This window comes from Drosophila rhopaloa, unplaced genomic scaffold (genome assembly GCF_018152115.1).
Source record: "Drosophila rhopaloa isolate 14029-0021.01 unplaced genomic scaffold, ASM1815211v1 contig_163, whole genome shotgun sequence".
Classification (NCBI taxonomy): Eukaryota; Metazoa; Arthropoda; class Insecta; order Diptera; family Drosophilidae; genus Drosophila; species Drosophila rhopaloa.
In genome coordinates, this window is record NW_025335043.1 from 6,646,206 (window position 1) to 6,663,331 (window position 17,126).

The window sequence follows — 17,126 nt, forward strand, 5'->3', positions numbered from 1 at the left end:
ATGGATTTTAATAAGTAATTAAGTAATAATATTAAAATAATTTAATCAGTTTTTATATATTTTCTTGATTTGAGCATTTTATTGTTATAGAATTACATTCTAAATAATTTTATATGGTATATTTTATTCCAATAAAATTAGTTTTCCCAGTTCCCAATCAAATTCAGATGATAGTTTTAGCATAGAATTGGCTCTTTCTTTTCGATTGTAGGATTTGAAAGTTTTCCCTGGGAAAGCAATACGTTATGAAACCGCTTGAATGTCGATGGCAGTGTGCTGGAAATTTGTAGCCCGGCTTGGCCTTTATTTTCCCATTGAAGTCGCAGCTGGGGCCGCTCACAAAGGCGACCATCAATGCCCATCAAGTGCTCCCCACATACGGGCTGCGATATACCGATATACCGATATATCCAGGGGGTTTGCGAGTATATAGGCTGTCTGTCAGTTGGTCTTCGTACACTTTGCTACGCAAATAGCCGTGTCTATTCAAACGCCAAAAGCAAAGCCACTGCCATTAGCTTGGACTTCGTTTGTTCGCTGGTTTCGCCAATGTTTGTCTACGCCTGACTGCCTACACACTAAAGACAAGTCCCCCCACCCCCCAATCCCATCCCAAGCTCCGCCTGTCTTCTCTATTATTTAGCAAATATTTAGAATATTTGAGCAACAGCTAACGGAGACCGGCCACTTGCCCATTTGGCCACTTGGCCACTTGGGCTACTGCACGCGCTTCGGCAAACAAATCATGTTTTTCGAGCCGATGAGTTGGAGGGATGACTTAGAGGCAGCGAAAGAGAACTGCATGTCAGGGTTTTTTGTTGGATCTACGGGGCTGCTCGTGTGTGTGCTAAACTTTCTATAAATATGGACATGACTTTGGCTTGTTCCAGCCAACAATATCGGCGTCATCGCCCGATGAAGGCAAGAAAAAAAGAAGGGTTTACCGAATTGATTTTAGCGGGTTTTATTATGGCGAAAGATGTCTTGAAATAATTATACTTTTTCTTTAAAAAATTGTGATTTAAATAATTTGGAATGTTGGGTAAGATTTAAAAGTAATTATGTTTAATTTAGAATTATTTTCTTTCCCCAATTTCTGTGTGCAACATTTAGTTAATTCAGAATATTAAACAAGGTATACAAATTTATTAATTTTGTGCTATAATCTGACCATAAATAATGTTAAATAAATTATAAGAGATCCTATTTGTTCGTTAAGGATTAAGGCAGATGGAAATTGAAATATATATTTTCTTCCTTTCACTTTGAATAATTTTACGAACTACGTGTCCTCCAAATGACTTTTCTCCCAGTGTGGCCATCATCATTATCAACTTCATGGACACATCGGCATTATTGCGGTCGTTAAAGCCACCTGCTGTCAGGTATGTTGCGTCTAGCTGCCGTATTTTGGCCTTTAACCTTTTCTTCTTTCGCCTCGTTGGTTTTTTTTTTTTGGCCAGGCCAAAAGCGCAGGCTTGTAGCTTATAGCTTTTTGAGCTGGCCATCTGCATATTGGCCAGGCTGCGACTGGAACTTTTGGGCTTGGGCCGGGCCCAAATGCCGATGCGCCGAGTGGACTGTTGTTAACAAGCTTGTTAATAAATTACCAACAAAATGGCCATAAAATGTGCCAAGCATAAATCATGGCGCGCAATCTGTTCCTCCGCATACATAAATAAATAATAGCAAGTGTGGACACAACAACGAGTCAACGCGACAACCCGACCAGGCAAAATTAGCGACAAGAAATACTATATATATAAATTCGAAATTGAAATTGATAGCGAAAACCAACAAAGCCCAAAAACAAAAGAGACAAAATACAAAAAAATGAAAAAGGAAAAAACAAAATACAAAATCTAAGCGTAGCACACAGAAATTATGAAAAACTAAATAAATTCAAATGAATCAAATCGAATGGGTTAAAGCAACAGCGGCAGCTGCATAAATCAACTCAATTAGCGGGGTATTATAAGCTGATCACAGATTCGAAAATAAATGGAAGCCAGAAGTCACAAGGAGTTGTCTCACCGTTTGTGAAGTGGCAAAAAATACATTTAAATGAGCTTAAATTATGTGCTAAAGTGTTCAGAAATATTTCTTTCATGGAGCTTGGTATTTAAAACAAATAAGTCTGAGATAAACTGTTGTTTTGGAAGAGATAAAAAAGATATATTCTTGGATGAAAGTGTTATATAAAATTTCATAGACAAAAGGCTAAATATTTTTTAATTTACTTGCTTCGTGTAGAGCAATTTAGTATAATCCAACCATTTAGTAATAAAAAAAAGAAGATTTTTTTCATTCTTTTACCATACTTTCTTTTATATACCGAAGGAGAAATACGTTTTTGGATTACTTATAATTTTTGGTATATATATAGATGTATTTTCCCAGTTCCCTGATCAAAAATTTCACATTTTCAAAACTTTAAAGAATGGTTGGATAAAACCAAAAAGGCATATCGTTTAGCCAGGTGGTAAGATCCGAATGCAGTCTGAAGGAAAACACCGAAAGGCATCTCATCATTATTGTGTGGCGCTCTGGGTTTTGGCTCAATTTTATTGCGGCGGCTCATTTCGTGTCATAAAAAAGCATTTTCAACACATTTTTAACGACAAGTGCGGACCGACAAGAGCAACAATGGTGAATGTGGCCAACATTTGCAGCTTTTGTGGCCCAAAGGCGTTGGCGTTTGCCATGGCAACTGCAGCTATAAAGAGGGATACATAATGAACAAATTATAATAATGATATGGGGGCATATACATATGTCATATGAAACGATCGCCGGCAATTCAAATGTCACGCAGTCAACGCTTTTATTTAGCCACAGATACTGGCATCTGCTTATATTATATCCGATTTGGCTAGTTGTTTGTGCTTAAATTAGTGGAAATTACTTTGAATTTATAATGCGCGATGTGAGGCAACCGAGACATACACAAAACAGACGCCATGTCATGTCAGATCATTAAGAAAATATGGTAAAAAATGTTTCAATTAAAAACAGAGGGGCAAAAAAAAAACAAGCAGCCCAACTAAAACTGAAAGGAAACTCACAATCAGAAATTGTAGGCGGACAAGTTTCGTTTCTGTTTCTATTTTTTTTTTTCGCCATAAATTGTGTAGGCTACTTTACTGTCAAGTCATTAACAGCAACAACAACACTGATCGCACAGCGGCAAGTGAATCATTAGGAATAAAAGCCAAGGGTATAAACTATAGAAAATAAGAATTAATGAACAGCTTTTTGTGGGTTTTTATAGTCTCAAATCCCGCCTCTTTTCCGGATTGATATGTTAGGAAATTTGTTCCATGACTTTCTATCATAAACATTTTCCATATGGCATATTTTTATAGCGTGTCGTTAATTAGTTGAATTAAATATAAAAAATATAGAAACACTTGAAAATATTTAAGACTTATTTCAATAAAAGATATTTTTATAAATTATTTCGCTTATTTGATCTTTTTTTTAATGCCGAAATCTTATTAAGAGAGGTGAATGAAATATATCTCATTTTGTTTTTTTAAATGTAAAATAAGAAACTAATAAATGAATTTCAAAGATTTTAAGAGACGGATAAATAGCTCTAGTTTTATATCTAATTGAAAAGTATAAATTTACATAGATATACCAACATTTAAAATGTAACTAAAAACCTACTTGAAAGTCTCTTAAAATACCTTTAAGCTTGGGTATCATTAGACGTTTGGCCCGCGGTAAAAGTTGCGTTGGCCCGAGTTTATTCAAGGTTAAATCTGTAATTGACTTATCAACCCACTCGTTTTATTTTCAATTTTTTATTTAACCTCAAGCGATTTTATAAGCGCTTTTAAAACCGCTCGAGTCAAAGCCCAAAGCGATGTATGGAATAAGCTACTACCAACCAACTACTAAATGAAACTATTTTATTTAACTTATTTTGCACACGCTTTTCAGACCGACTAAGTCGTAAAACGTTGTGCGGCTAAAACCGCCAAAAAGTCTGATCATCGCGCTGTTTAAACCGCTTTTAAGCCCCCGAAAAGTTTTTGTTTGGCTTGGTTTTTTCTCTTTTTTTTTTTTTGGTTTTTAGCTCGTCATGCCCCAATGGCTTGTGTCAGGGCATCCGACACCCACAACGATGCCGGCAGGCCATAATGGAAAAATAAACCTTCGATATGTTGGTACAGTAACAACGCGGCAGAAGTTAAGAGCCGTGTATCTCCAAAAAGCCAAAGCTGAGAACCGAGAACGGAGTTTTTGAAAAGGCGTTAGATTCGTTGCGGGCGCGCGCGTTCGTCGCTATTTCTTCTTCATCTCCCATTTTTTTTTTGTTGTATCTTTTTTTTTTCACTTGCTCACATCAAAGCGTCAAAAGCCGCTAAGCAAAATGCCCACACTTGGCCATAGCAACATAACAAATGCCTAATTGTCTTGGCGGCACTCGTAAAACCTACAAAATTATTACGGCTGCAAGAGAAGACAGCGGAAAAAACTACAGAGGAGAAGAACACAAGAAAAAAAAAGAACGCCCAACAAAAGTACACACATAAAACAACATATAACCGGCAGAAACAAACGCGCCACTTCACATGTTCTGACCAGGCCTAAAGCCCCTAAAAAAAATACAGTGACGGCGACAAAAGTGCCAAAGGGTAAACTAATGACAGTTTAATTTACTCCCATTGCGATGAAGTGTAACGACTCTCAAAACTCAATTAGGCCTAGGCCGTCTCCATCTCTATTTTGCGATTAATGTATAGCACAGGTCAAGGAAATAGCAACGGCACAGGTGGTCATTTTATAGCACCAAAATATGCTAGCAACTGAATTTCTAAGGGTGTACTCAAATGGTTTTACTTATTTTTAAGCTTTGTGTATATAAAATAATAGTGTTATCAAAGCATTTATTATTAACATTTTATATGTTTCAATTAAGAACAGAGGGGAAAAAAACAAGCATATATAACATATTAGTTTTGTATATAAGTACACCTTTAAGCATTAATAAAAAACATTATATATCTTTTAGTATAATAATGTGTTTTATTTCATCTTATTGAAGATGTTTGAATATTTATTAAGTACATTTTTTAATGGGTATTTTATTACATTTTATAAAAATGCTATTACATTCCCCTCGATTGTAAGTGTCTCAGGTAGTATTTGGCACTTTGGCCAAATGCCGCTCTAATGCGATCTATGGTCTATATGTGGTCCGGTTTGGATTCCCCGACTAAAGGCAGGTGCAATCTGATGTGTGTGACTGGGGATGGGTCACGACTTAAAAACGCATAATTTCCGGGCTTTATGAGCCGCTCTATTGGTATCTGCCTGTAGCCATCTCTTTCGACTCCGCTGCACCTCTCTCTGTCTCAATTAATTCGCCTAGTTTATGTTTATGACATTGGCTCTACGCATATTTCTGGGTCATAATTTATGATAAGCGCGGGTACGATGGGTTGGCAAACTCCTTTTCGATGCCGCATTCTTTATTATAATGAACTTTTACGCAGTGCGTATCTCATAGATACAAAACTGCATAAAGGTCAGTCCTCCCCATTCCCCTTTCCCTTTTTGGTATGAATTTATGTTATTAGCCTCGTAATTTCGTTGAATATTATTGCATTTATGTTTCGTAGGCGCTGTGCCTAATGAGTTTTTCGCTCTGCGCCGCATCTTCGGCCAAAAAGTTGCCGTGTTTGGGTTGTTGTTCTTGAAAATTTATGCATTGCCATTGTTTTCCCTTCAGCCAAAGAGCAGTTGTTTGCCGCTGGTGGGCGGTTGTTGTAGTTTCCGTTGCGGTTGCCCCCAGTTGGCCGCCTTTAGTGGCCCAACTCGACTTTGGAACGCCCATCACACAGTTTGTCAATTGTGTGGGTTGTCGGGGCAAGTGCCGCAGTCTCGGCTCAGTTTCCCTCCAAGGAGGCTGCCACATCCGAAGGATGCCCCTCGGCTGCAAGACGGCTAATTGGGCTGCGGCGAGCAGTTGAGATACAGTTTAAGATGCAGACTGCAGAAGGAGATACTACATTTAGTTTAAGATCCACTTGGTCCTGTGATGAGGGGTAAAAGATAACTCTTTTCAGAACAACCTAAAATACTGTTTGGCTTGAGAGCAGGGAAATGTAATATTTCGATTGAAGTAACAGATACTTTTTGAAGAGTACTAGAGTACTAGAGAAAATTTAATAGGTAATATTCTATATAAATACACGGCTTTTAAAAATGAAGTATACTGTAGCAAAGTAGTATAAATTCTACCCCTTTGGTTCAGTGAAAAATACATTTTAACTACAAGTTTTAAAGCTATTTGCAGCTTTTGTTTAGTGCTAAATACCATTTCGGTGTAAAACAATTTATGATTGGAGATTTTAAATAGAAAATGTATTTATAAAATATATGTGTGTTAATCCTGCATCTATATATTTTGACTTGCATAAAAGTCATAGTTATAACATTGTATGACAATACAATAAAATGTTGTACAAATATATATAATCAACATATATCCTCCGGCTATAATTTTCAGACAAAAAACACTGATCAGTGACTCAAATTGCAATGGAAATTGTTAAAGTTTCCCAACTAAATAAAAACTTAAACTGATTATCCAGCTAAGCTGATTATAATAAATCATGACTATCCCATCGCTTGGCAAGCATTTAAAAACATTTGAATATTTGAAAGGAGCCCCTTTCAAAGCGGAATATTCGAGGAGATTAAGCCGACAGATATGTGAGGCCCATTTAGGTCGAAGATGCCCTTTCCCAGCGATCCCTAACTATCCTTTCACTATCCATCAACCGTCAGCGTCAACCGCAAGGCAGCGGCAATCCATCACCGGATCGAAACTTGTCATGCTCCAATATGGAATGCTTTTCAATGGCACCTTTTAAGCAGTCGCTTGTTTTGTTGGTTGGTTGGATGGTTGGCTACTTCGGTTCCAAGGGAAATTCAATTAGAAGACAAAGAGGCCCCGAAAACCGATGCGTTGCGATACGATCCGCTTGGCATTCTAACTAAATAGCATTCACCTGTCCGGCGAAATAACTTCACACACAAAAGGAGAAGATACAGAGATACGAAGATACCCTAACCACGAGCAGCTGTCAATATGTGTTGGCGCCAAACGGGAATTCTTTTCGTGGTGGAGTCGTAGTCAAAGTCGAAGTCGAAGACGGAGTCAAAGATCCATGGCCATCCATTAAATGCCTACCGTCAAATCATAATTCATTTTTCCCCTGTCTGGGCCCCGATATTCCTCAGCTATTAGGCACCGGCCACTCCTAGACACGCAGCCTCGGGGCACAGACCATAAAGCCATTTCCAGGTGAGAGGAGAGGAGAGGAGAGTGGGGGGAGGGGCAGGGGCAGGTGAGCCGGACAGGTATATAGGTACAGGTTACAGGTTCCTCTATTCCTATTCTTCTATACCTTCCTCGATGCTGCGGCAATCTGGGCTTGGGAATTTGCACCTTGCACTGCGGATCCTCACTTATTCGGTTGCATAGCCCGCGGCGCTGGGAAAAAGTCCCGGGTTCATTGATACTCTGTTGCAGCTCAGGTGCTCAATCAAATGCAATTAACCGAGCGACTACGACGACGATGGCCAAGGAGGGAAAAGGCGGGGAAACACTGGTTGTAGCCGGCAGAACGGAAGTTCGGCTCTTTGGCTGGATGTTGTTGCTATTGAAATGTCAGCCTGGGTTAGTCACTGCATCTCAAATCATTTGCATGGGCCGGGCAGCAACATAAAAATGGCACTGAGAAAAATACTACCCCCTAATAAGCAGGGAAGATGTTTTGGCAATTTACAGATGTGAAATAATTAAGAATGTTATTGCCTCTAAAAATTCTAATTTGCAATAAATTACTTAAGAAAAAAATATACTCACATTTAAGGCATATAGTAAAATATCCCAAATAGTTTAGTAATTGTTTTTTAGAACCCTAATAAATCACTGATCGGATTTTATCTGCTATTTAAAGGAAATAAGCAATAATAAAACCTTTAAGTTCTTAATTATCGTCTCAAGTAAATCAAAAGTAACACTTTAGTTTATTTTTGAGAATAATAGTTAAGCAAAAAGTGCAGAACTTTTGAATGCAATATAAATTATTTGTTCACAGCTTATTTCAAAGTCCAAAACAAATATTTATAAATTTACTATTTTAGCAAACAACAATTCTTAAGATCTTTAGAACTTTTATTGATTTTAAATGTGTATGTTAAGCTATAAAGTTTTTCATTTCTAGACACAGCCAATCATATAGAAACAGATATAGCTAAAACAACATTGTCGTGTTCGCCAAAATCAAAAATAAAAAAAAAGTAAAAATGATATAGAAAAACGAGAGAAAAATAAAAGCTAAACACACAAATGCCAAAACTTTATTAGCCCGTTGACGCAAATTAACGGCGACCGCTTCCATTTCGCATTTCAAAGCGTCAAATCGGTCGTCGCCGCTGATGTGGTGCAGAGTGGTGCACAGTGGTGCAGAGTGGTGCGGAGTGGGGCAGCGGTGGTGCTCCGCACTCAGACCAGTTCGCTGCCAGCAAAATAATTTGTAAATGTCAGAGCATTTTGACAGTTTGCGGTGATGTTTTTCAAATTACAATTTACAACAGCAACGACAACGACAACATCGAGCCAACGAATAGCGCAAAAGTTAAGCCGACAAAAAATAAAATAATCAGGAGATTTGATGTATTTCAGCTTTTTTCGGGTACTTTTTTATTTGTTTTCCTTGGCAAGGATAATATTCGTTTCGAAATGTCGGCTTAATTCCACAAAACATAGAAAGGCTGCAGGACATTTCATGTGCAATTTTAATGGGGGAGCTTATGTGTCCTGCCGGCTTTTAATTAAACAACCTTTTTTCCTCGCCTTCGGGTTATTTATACGCCACATGATTTCATAAACAACCGAAAAAACATTCCAATTTTTTTGTGGGACCTTAAAGCGAAACCAAATCTCGTAGGTTAACTTTTATATCTATTTTATGATTGCACTCCTCCTTCCCCACTTTTGCATGGACATTTCATAGTTATAAGCAAAACGTCGAATTGTTAACGACTCGCTGGGCCATAACTCAGACCATAAATTTGATGTTTGATTTTCATGGCCCGGTCGACAAGTTGAGAAAAACCTAAAGCTCCAGCCGGGCGTGGCTTTAACGGCTCCTCAGCAGCGGAGCAGATGGCTAATCTGTTAATGCGAGAAGAGCTCTGGCCAGTGAAAGGTAAGCCACACTTTCACCCGATCAAAAATGAGTCGCTAGTTGACGGGCTTTTAATTTAATTAGCCACCTAGCCAGCATGTGACCCAAACTAATCAAACTTGCTTTCGGGGTGTGGTCACTTTGAAATGGAGAACAAAAGTAAAGGTATATATAAACTAGACTTGGCTGGGGGAAATTAACTTCCAGGTGGATTATGGGCAAAACCCGGAGAAGGGTTGGCAAATGGCAAACAAATGCGATAATAGTTGGCAAACTCAATGGCTAGACAGCCAGCAAAAACCAACAGCACAACAACAATGAAATTGAAGAAAATTACACTAAATTGGCTTCAATTATTGTATTAATTTGGGTTCCGTGTTGCTTTCCGGCTTATCCCTTTTGGCCCGTTTTTCCTGGCCGTCTTGTTTGTCTTTTTGTCTCTTTTTCTTTTTTTGGTCTCTATGGTCGCCGGTGTGGCCCTGATCTGCAAGCAAACATTTCGTTTTTCTAACTTGACGCTGGCATCTTGATGAGCCACTTCTTCTGGCCCGACTTAGTTGAGTTATTCCACAGCGAAATTATATTAGACAGTCCGCAAAAGGTTGCCATTGTCGTTGTCCATTGACGTTGCAATGTGGCTGCTGCTGTTGCACAGTGGAAAAATTGCACCAAAAGTGGACATCAATTGGGTTATGAGTTCCTATTTAAACGTCTCCTCTAAGTGGAAATTCAAACTAGAATAGTTGTGCTTGGTAAATTTTAGTTTTGTCCAACCATTCTCTAATTTTTCCATTCTTGTTTATTTTTTTTTTGACATTAAAATGTTTTAGAAATATTTTTAAAAATTCCCCATTCTAAAATTGTTTGAGTTAGAGTACGTTTTAATGTTACTCAGTTTAAAAACGTTGAAAACAGGATACTATTTTGGATATGAAAACAATTTTTAACAGAGAAGTATTTAAAAAATAAAAAAATTTTTACAGTATGTAGAACCACCCATAACAAAATAAATATAATTTTTTCTTTGTGTATTACTGATGTTGCAATTGTTGCTGTCGTGCAGGAAGCCTCTTCTTGACTTGGCCAAGAGGAAACTGACGATTATAGTTCGTAAGCCCGTAGATGCGAGTATGTGACTGGCTGGGGCCAAGTGTTTTTTAGAAAAAAATAAACAGCCGGAAGAACTTCATTGCTTGACATCTGCTAGGAGTGTGTTTTTCTTACTCCTCCCTTTTTTTATTTTTTACAGGTAAAGTGTGATTCTGGTTGGAAAGAAAATGTATTTTAAGTACGTTTTTAAACGGCTAATTTACCATGCAAATATTTCATGTAATTTCCTGAACTATTTGCATGAAAAGCATATTTTACAATATTTGTAGGTACAAATTCAGTAAAGCATAAAAATACAAATGAAATGAAGAGTTTTTAATCTGTTCAAAAAATATTTGCCTAATTGATTATAGCTACATTCATTATTATGGCAAGAATTTATTTTCTTTTCTTAAAATTCCTCCCATGAATTTTTATTTATTCTTATATTTGCCCACAAACTTTTATCATTTGGTATGCAAAACTCTTTTCCCCACAACCCATAACAAATTCATTTTAATGAAAACTTTTCTCTCGAGCGCTTTTCAATTAAAAATCCACAACTCACCAAGAAATTGAAACTGAGAGGCCACAAAAAACATTGGCAATCATACAGACACTCGGTGGCACAAACACAAGCACACAGGTACACTGGCGGAAAATGTTTGGCTTTTCTCTCTCATTTTTTTCTGGAAATCAAAACGTTTGGTTTTTCTTTTTTTGGCACACAGAAAAAACACACATTTAGCATTGAAAAGTTTTGGTGAAGTGAGCAACTGGGTTAGAGAACGTAGGACACGTGGGCACGAGTTCGTTTCCCAGGAGAATCTTCTGTCGATTCTCCGGAGAATTCCTGGCTAACTGTTTTTTTGGCAACCCGAGCGGCTTCAAAGCCGAATAGCGAATGCGGCAATTGGCAACTGGCGGCTAAAAAAGCCACTCGCACCGCAGCAACATCGCAACGTCGGCGTCGACGGCAACTTTTGGTAGGCAGAAAAAAAAATCGTATAATCGCATATATATATATATAGAGGTTTGCCCTCTCCCTCTGGCCCAATATAGACCTCTCTTTCTTCAAGTTATGTCTGTGTGTTTGCGAATGCAATTTTGCAGCAGCTGCAGTCAACATGTTGCTGGTGTGCTTTTGTGGCTTTGTAGCCCACCACAAGCCCGAGAACCCACCACACTCGTTTGTAGCTGTATCCGAGAGAATTCGTATCTGTGAGTTAGCCAGTATCTGCATCTGTGTGTGGGCTTGCACGTGTTTCGCCAAAGGATTACCACTCAGACCCTAGAACCCAAAACTCAGCTGTTGTTGTTGGTGAAGTGCACCGAAAGAAAAGTTTATCTGATATGGTGATCATTTCTATATTTATCTCAATGTCAAATATATATAAAATTTGTGTTTGATACTTATACCTATTCCATTTTGATGGGAAATAAAAGTTTCATATCAAATTCCAAGAATGTTCCTTTCTTTTCAGACAGCAATACTAGCAAGTTTATATTGATTATTAAATAAGACATTTATATTAAAACAATTTATAAAGAGATATTAAATTAATATTAGAAGTTCGAAAAAAAATAGTGTTCAAATCCCACTGGTGCTATGAACTTGTAAGTTTTTTTTTGCCGTGATTAAATATATATATTATTTTGAAGAAATTTGTGCCAATCTGAATATTTGTTCTAGCTATATGCCAAGCAAATAAAAATATTATAATTTCAATTTTCCCAAGCTCCATTGTTTGAATCCCGACGGCTTTTGATGATTCCGCCAAAATCACATATCATATTATAATACAACTGTAAACATGGAGACCTATTTTTGTTTCAGTGTGATGTTGCCCGTGTTGCTTTTGCTGTTGTGGGCTTGTCGCCTGACTGACATTTCCTTTTGATGCGCCTACGTGCCCGCTTTGGCATATGCATTAGTTGGCCCCCAGGGGGAGGTCAAAGGGAGCGGCGGGGCAACTTCAATGATCGAACGTGACATTTTAGCCCCACACAACACAGAACTCAGAAGGCCCAGAACACTTGGCTCAAAACTCAAAAAGCCTTGCGCATGACGGAGCTGCCAAAAAGGGGCAAAAGGGAAAAGCGGGCCAACAACCGGCTTGAGTGAGTTTTTCCCGCCTCGAGTCTGTTTTTTCTCACAGTCAATTGCATTGTTTTTGCCCAGCCGTTAATTGTGGGTGTTGTTCTTGTTTCGGTGATGTAACCACTAGACGAACAATTTGCAAATCTAACATGGCTGGAAATGCATGTCAGAAGTGTCTATCAAGCGGGAAAAATTTATATTAAAATAGAACAATTTTGAAAAACCTCTGAAAAGTAATATCTAAGAAGAAGACATTTCATGTCATCAGAAAACATTGGATAATGTTGAAATATGCAACACAGTTACATATATGTATGTGTGAATAAAGAAATAACTTTTGAAAAGTATATTTAAGAAAAAGCCATTCATAATCTACTACTTTGTTTACCAGCAAACAATATAATTTATTATTAAGAAATATATTATTTATAATTTTTATGTTTAACAACTTTCATAAGACATATTCCCTTAACCTATTAAAATTTTAAAACTACTTCTGGTTAGGATTTGTTCCTAGCAAGACCTTAATTTCTTATTGCACAGCAGGTAAATTCCCAGCAAAATATTCATCAATGGCTAGCAATGTCTAAGGCAAAAGGACACGCCCTCTCACCTGAAATCCCGGGCTAATTACGATGCACACACCTCGGGTCACAAAGGCAACACTTGTTGTTCCCTTTTATCTTTATGACATAATCTCTGCCCAGCTGACCACAAAGTAGGGCCAGGAGTTCTATTCTCTGCCCCTCATTTCAATTTTTCCCACTAATCAACAGATTTTCCCTCAACTCAGCGGCAATTTATGGCCAAAGAGGGCCACAAGCACATGTTCCATTCGGATGCGAACAAAGCGACAGATGCAGATACACACAGATACGGATCGTTTTAGGGATCGCAGCGTATTTATTACATCACAGTCAGAGGAGCAGAAAGGCAGAGGGACAGAAGGGGTGAAGGGCAATCACAGAACTCGGCGGTAAAAACCGAAAGTGCCATGAGGTAGTAGTAGCCTATAGACCTACATAACGCAGGGTCACCGATAACAACAGGATAAAGGGCGAAGAGTGCGAGGGGCCCGGCATTGTTTCGCTTTCATTCAGACTCGGGGAGTCGGGAATCGGTACGAGATTCAGATTCAGATTCAGATCCAGATTCTGATTCGGTCGGATCCCCCGAGAAAGGAAGCCAAAGGCAGCCAGCAATAAATCAAAGACATAAAGTTGAATGCACCACAAAGGCATGGAGGCAAAGGCGGATGCAAAGTCGTCACCAGCTCGTTGGGAACCTGAAGATGCGGACGCGGAGAACCTTGAGAACCTTTAACGACCTGGTCCTACCTCAATGAGGGATCTTGAAAAACAAATCTGAATGAGGATATAAAAAAAAAAAGAAAAAACGAATTCAAGAAGGAAGCGAGACCATGTGACGTTTGTTTTGAGAAACGTCAGCTGAGGGAGCTCTTGGGAATCGGGGGTTACTTTTGTGCCGAAAAAAGGGTTCTTCGACCATCGGGCATCATTTGGGGGACAGGGAAAAAATGGCATAATTTGCTTAAGGAAACTTTTCCAATTTATAAATGACAAACACAAAAAGCGACCGAAAAGCGCCCAAGTATAATGAGGAAAACTTGGAAGTGGATGGCATTTTTCGACCCCAACTTCTCGAAAAGACATTTTCTCGTTTCTAATTAAAGTGCCTGGAGATTTGCATAAAAGGAGTCCGGCGCAAAAAGGAGCAAACGTTTAAGCATTAATCAAAAAATCAGCTGAAAATTAAAAACGAAGCCCAGGAACAAAGTGAAAGGGGCGGGGGAAAAAAGAAAAGTGGTAGCACAAAGCAAAAGGTACGAGAGCAAAGGAAAAGGATAAAAATGTGCTGATGAAGCGACGGTTGAAAGTCCGAGGAAAAAAGAGCAGAAAAAAAAAGAAAGGATTGTCTGGCGCTGTTGGATTTTTACGGTGAAGAGGGGTGAGAACAGTGGGTGGTGGGACTTAAAGTTGGTTAAGAAAGATTTAAAATAAGGCCATAAGCATATTTCCCACTAATGGCTTAAGTTTTAATCCGAAAAAAAGGATTATTTAAACGAAGTCTGGCACATAATGATTTGTTTTTGCCAACTAAGTTATTCAGGATAAGCTAAAATAATTAATAATATGTTTTAGGCTACCGCAAATTCCCAGTTCTGCAATAGGAAAACTTTGAAATTCTCCGCTTTAGGATACTGCATTTTTTGTAGACATTTTCTGCAAGACCAACTACAAACCTTCTCAAGTTTTGGAAAGTTTAAATTAATTTTTTTTCGCCTCTGCGTCCTGAGATTTTTAATTTGGGTCACCTTTTGCCACATGTATACCCATATGCATTGACTGCAAAAGATGCAGATACAGATACATGTGATGCAGAAACGCCCAGACACGTGTAAGCTTATTTTACCCCCTCGAGAACCGCCTTTATAAATATATGAAAACACATTTCACTTGCTATTATTTGGGTTGGTTTCTGTTGCAGCCACTGTCGTTGTTGTTGTTGTTGTTTATGTGCGAAAGTATTTCTTCTCTTCTTATTTTCGGCTGTTTTTAATGATGAGACTGGGAGTGGGTTTTTCGGTTCCCGTCAGTCCAGTTCTGAATCAACAGCGATGAAGCTGCCAATCTGCACTTCAGTGCGCTCCACATCCCCGCCCCTTTTTTCTACCCAAGTTAACCGCAGGTACACGGTGAGAAAATTATATTAAGAGGGGATTTTATTTCCAAGAAAAATGATATAAAAATTATTAAGTAGAAACATGGTATTTTAAACGGAGAAAAAATTAATTTAAAATTATTTGGTAACGTTTATTTATAAATATTATATAAAGTATTTCCTAAAATTATAAATATTCAAAATATTGTTACAAATGTGGAAAAAATTGATGAAAATAAGCTATAACTGTTTATAACTGTTTAATCTTTACATAAACAGTTTCAAAATTTAAAAAAAATTTTTAATTAAAAGGAAGGCAAAAGTAACGTTTTTAAGTTAACAAAATGTATTATTTCAATCATACATTTATATTTGTAATATTTCAGATCTTAAAATGTTATATCGAAATGTTTTGATGTGAACTTTCTTGAGAACAAAAAATCAGGGATTTCATATTTTTTCACGGTGCAAATCACACTGACAATAACTGAGAAAGAGAAGGATGCTGAATGATGGGGCCGCGGATGCGAAATTCCCGCAGTGGGTCGGCGGTTGTTTAAGTGGTCCTTGATAAGCGGCTGCCAGCTTAAAACCGTAATGCGCTTTACCAACTTCAGTTCACTTCAGCCTGCTCAGTACGGAATACGTATATTTTCGTGTGCGGCGATACATGCGAATGCACATACGTATATATTAAATAAACTCTTCGAGCTGCTGATGAAATATCAATATTGAAGCAGTGGCAGAGGAAATTTTAATTCGATAGTCGTGAGAGACAAGCCGGCAAAATAAAAAAAAAATACAGGAAAAAAAAAGGGAAGAGGCATAAAGAGAGATTGCATTCGCTGTTGTTCAGTTAGTGGAAGCGTTAAAAATGCCACTGATTTCGCCGATTTTTGTTGCTGTCTTTTCATTATTTATTTAATGGCGTACAGGTGCAGATTCAACTCGATTGGACTGTTTTCCCATTAAGGAATGAAGTGGAATGCGGGGGTATTGATATATATATGCACGCGCTTCAAAATAACTCTTTTGCATACACATGTGTAAATTGATATTTGTAAATGGCAAATAATGTTTATTGTAATGGGAAATATTAATTCGCATTTGTCAATTAAGTGCTATTCTATATTCAATTAAACAGCACTCATGCACCATAAATGCAATCTGGATTAAATTAAAATAAATTCAATTAAAATGGAAATGATTTGTTTTTTACCACTGGCATAAAACTTTGGGATTCGAGTGGTTAGACACTTTTTTATTTTGCCATTTGAGATATGTAACTGTTCATGTTATTAGTCGGGATTAGATTTTATAAAATATGGTTATGGTTTTTTTTTATTTTGGAGTAACGAATTTATTTTATTATTTTAACCTTTACTAATGAGCTTAAAATGGTCCGTTAATAAAAAGAATTATAATTTAAAGTTAGAGTATGCAATTGAAAGCTTTGTCAATGATATTGAAAGGATATAATACGTTAAAACTTTTTTTAATATTATTAATGTATTCGAATATGTCCTAACATATTTTCTACTATTTTATAAATATTTTTTCTTTATATTTTATAAATTCAAAAGAACTGAATAAATAAAATGTTATATTTATTTAGCAGAAAATATATTCCAAAATCAAATACATTTTGCTTACTTAACAATTTGCCAGAAATAAACGTGTCGCTTAAAACTTACTTGTTGTTGACCCAACAAATGCATCGCAAACTTTGTCCAACGCGTGGTTCTCTTTTTGCGGTCCAAAGCGAAAGTTGTTACAGTTTGTTAAGTTAAAATTTATGTTTCAGTTTTATAATATAATTTATACACAAAGTTGCACACGGTTGTTGGCGTTGGATATAGTATAGTTGGGGATGTGGATGTAGAAAACTTCACCCAGCAAAAGTCAATGTCAAATGACACGCGCACGATTCACCAACACAGACGCACTTTCGGGGCTTTACAGTTAGTGGCTAACAAGTTAAGAGCCAACTGGTCAGGAGTTCCAGTTCCCGGCCAGACAATAAAATTTGCGCCATAAAT

General features: G+C 37.5%; 1 protein-coding gene across 1 annotated transcript in view; it reads right to left on the minus strand.

Annotated features, from left to right (window-relative positions):
- LOC123037393 overlaps positions 1-11,180 on the minus strand; it is a 40,227-nt gene extending 29,047 nt beyond the window's left edge. The window contains exon 1 of the mRNA XM_044457729.1: positions 10,873-11,180. Coding sequence (XP_044313664.1) covers positions 10,873-10,916 — 44 coding nt within the window. The 5' untranslated portion in view covers positions 10,917-11,180. The remainder of the gene's footprint in view (positions 1-10,872) is intronic.
- Positions 11,181-17,126: the final 5,946 nt, after the last annotated feature.